General features: G+C 42.2%; 1 protein-coding gene across 1 annotated transcript in view; it reads left to right on the plus strand.

Moving 5' to 3' along the window:
* LOC118478173 overlaps positions 1 to 2,226 on the plus strand; it is a 17,970-nt gene extending 15,744 nt beyond the window's left edge. Inside the window, exon 4 of the mRNA XM_035971197.1 lies at positions 74 to 2,226. Within this exon, the coding sequence (XP_035827090.1) occupies positions 74 to 973 (900 nt within the window). The 3' untranslated portion in view covers positions 974 to 2,226. The remainder of the gene's footprint in view (positions 1 to 73) is intronic.
* The last annotated feature ends 475 nt before the right edge of the window (positions 2,227 to 2,701 follow it).

The raw sequence follows: 2,701 nt of genomic DNA on the forward strand, positions 1-2,701 counted from the left end.
AGACAGACAGACAGACAGACAGACAGACAGACAGGCAGATATTATTGTAAACATCTTTTTTTGTTATCATCAGGAGACTGTTCTGTGCTACGATGGTTCTGTATCTGCTGTGTTCACGCGAAAGGTGCCCAAAGCCCCCAACAGCCGGGAATGCAGTGGAAGCGACGGAAGCAATGGAGGCTCTGGGCATCTCACTCTCACAGACACCCCGCGCTACTGTAGATCTGACAACAACAACCACACCATGGTAGGCCTACCGTTCGTCGCAGAGAATGGCGAGCACACCAGGAAAGGCGTGTGGGATGGGTCTGTCCAGCCGCACAACGGTACATTCTCGGGTACAGAACCAGAAAGCTATCTGGCTCCCGGTCGACAGCTGCTACATCATCAGCACCAGTACCAGCAGCATCTCAACAAGCAGCACCAGCAACAGCATCTGCAGCACCATCCGAGGCAGCAGACGCATCAGCAGCAGCATCAGCAGCAGAAGCAGCAGCAACAACAGCAGCTACACCATAATAACATACAACAGCATTTTCACAAACCTCGTCGCAGCGCCCGTCGGCACCTGGCTTGTGACTTCACATCAGATGTGAGTGACGTCACATCTTCAGAAGAGTATGACATGCTGGCTGCCAACGGTGCCCCTTCTCGTCGAAGACGGCGCCAGTACCAAATGAACTCGGAGCGCGTTCTTGCCTCACGCCTCAGGGTAGTTCGTCTTCTCGTCATTGTTCTTCTCACCTTTGCAATCTGCGTATTTCCATATCACGTCAAATTCCTCATCATGTTCTGGCACCCACAGCCAACATCGAAGCTTGATATTCTATCTCCTCTTTCATTTGCAATGCTGTACATGAACTCAGCGCTCAATCCTATACTTTATTGGGTTTTCTCGGATTCCTTCAGGACCAGCTTCAAGGACACCTGTCGGCGCACGTGCACGTCGTGTAGGAATCTCAAGAAAGTATAGCATTATCTCAAAGACAGAATAGACAGAATAGGGCTATGGTAAGGATGACTTCGTTCAAGAGCCGCCTACCAGCCCCCTTTCGCCGAAGGAGGCACGTAGTATGTGATCTTGATTGTGTTGATGATTGTCATTATTTTGAGAATAGTCCTGCCTTTCCAATAATTGTACAAAGTTCTTAAAGAGTGTGTCAAACTCTTATCACTTCAAAGATGGAATATTGTGTCTGTGCATGTCGTGAGGTTATACGTAATAGTTTGCGCGTGAGTACATGTTTGTTTATGAGTAAGGGTGCTGATGTGTGTCTCAGTGCCGAGGTGATTTGGCATTTTATGAGTGTAAGTTTATTTCCAGGACTGACATAACACAAGGGGGAAATTCAAAAACAAGCCATGCGTGAAAGAATAAATGAAATAATGTGTGCTAACAATGTAATTACAGATGATTGTTATTATTATTCAACACCTGCAGAAGTGACATTGTGGTGTCTTCAGTGTGTTGAAGCGGGCGTACTCCGTAGATAGAATGCTCCCATCAAAGTGTAAGTCTACAGTCGTCTTTTGGTGTAATGGTTATATCCAGTGCACGCTGCCAATCAGATTTATTTGATTGAGTCGGGGCCAGCTAGATCTTTCTTCATGGATGAGGCAAAAGCTACTATTTACTCTTGAGTCCTATACGACTAGATTCAATTAGATTCGACTGTGAATTTCAAAACCAAGCAAGTTTGTTTTTTATGATCATGAGTTGAATCAGTCGTATAGTGCCAAAACGGTAGCTTTTGCACCTCCTTGAAGGAAAATCTGGCTAGATCTAGTGCAGACTGAATCAACATCGATCCCAATTAGCAGTGTGCACATAGCATACGGCTCATTTACGTAAACAAAGAACATACTGTTTTAATTCCCATTTGGGGAATATATTTTATCGACTATTTCCTATCTATGTGCTGGATCGGAATGAGCGACATTTCTCGACCAAAGATGGCTATTTTTGCTACATGACCATCTTTGTGTCGACTGGGGCAGAAAAACATAATAAATGACTTAACGTTTATTGCTATTACTTATTCCAGCATGCCTACTTTGTGAGCTAAGGTTCAGATTGCTGAAGAGGGTCAATTTTATGTTACAACCTTTCGACATGACTGGTTGCCGAATAACTTGGTCAGCTCTTTACTTGAGTTGTGGTTAATTATGTAATCCTACTTGCTTTCCATCACTGTCTCACCCTCTCGCCTTCATTGCAATAATGATAATAATAATAATAGTAATAGTAATAGTAATAATAATAATAATAATAATAATAATAATAATAATAATAATAATAATAATAGTTATACTGATGATAACTGTGGTCCCTTATAGTAAAAAATCAGGCAACACCAAAGCGCCTGCCTAACTATTATAACAACAGATGTTGGCTTCAGTAAGCTAAACAGAAGTTAGAACCTTGAAGACATCGTTGACGGAGATGAGTGTTAAAAATTGCACCCTTTTCGGTCTGTAATGAGATGCAAGATTTTCAACATATTTATTTCCTCGCAGTGCATTCCATATTTTAAGTGAGCATTAGTGAGTGAAGAAAAGTGTAACAACTTCTACTTTTAAACTTTCAGTGTTGAAGAAAGTTTCTAGAAAGCGCTGATTCTTCACGCATACTCACAGACTATGTATGTGTGCGTGTCTGTGCGTATGTGAGTATGTATGTATGCATAATATATTTATATAT

Source organism: Aplysia californica, unplaced genomic scaffold (genome assembly GCF_000002075.1).
Source record: "Aplysia californica isolate F4 #8 unplaced genomic scaffold, AplCal3.0 scaffold00391, whole genome shotgun sequence".
Lineage (NCBI taxonomy): Eukaryota > Metazoa > Mollusca > Gastropoda > Aplysiida > Aplysiidae > Aplysia > Aplysia californica.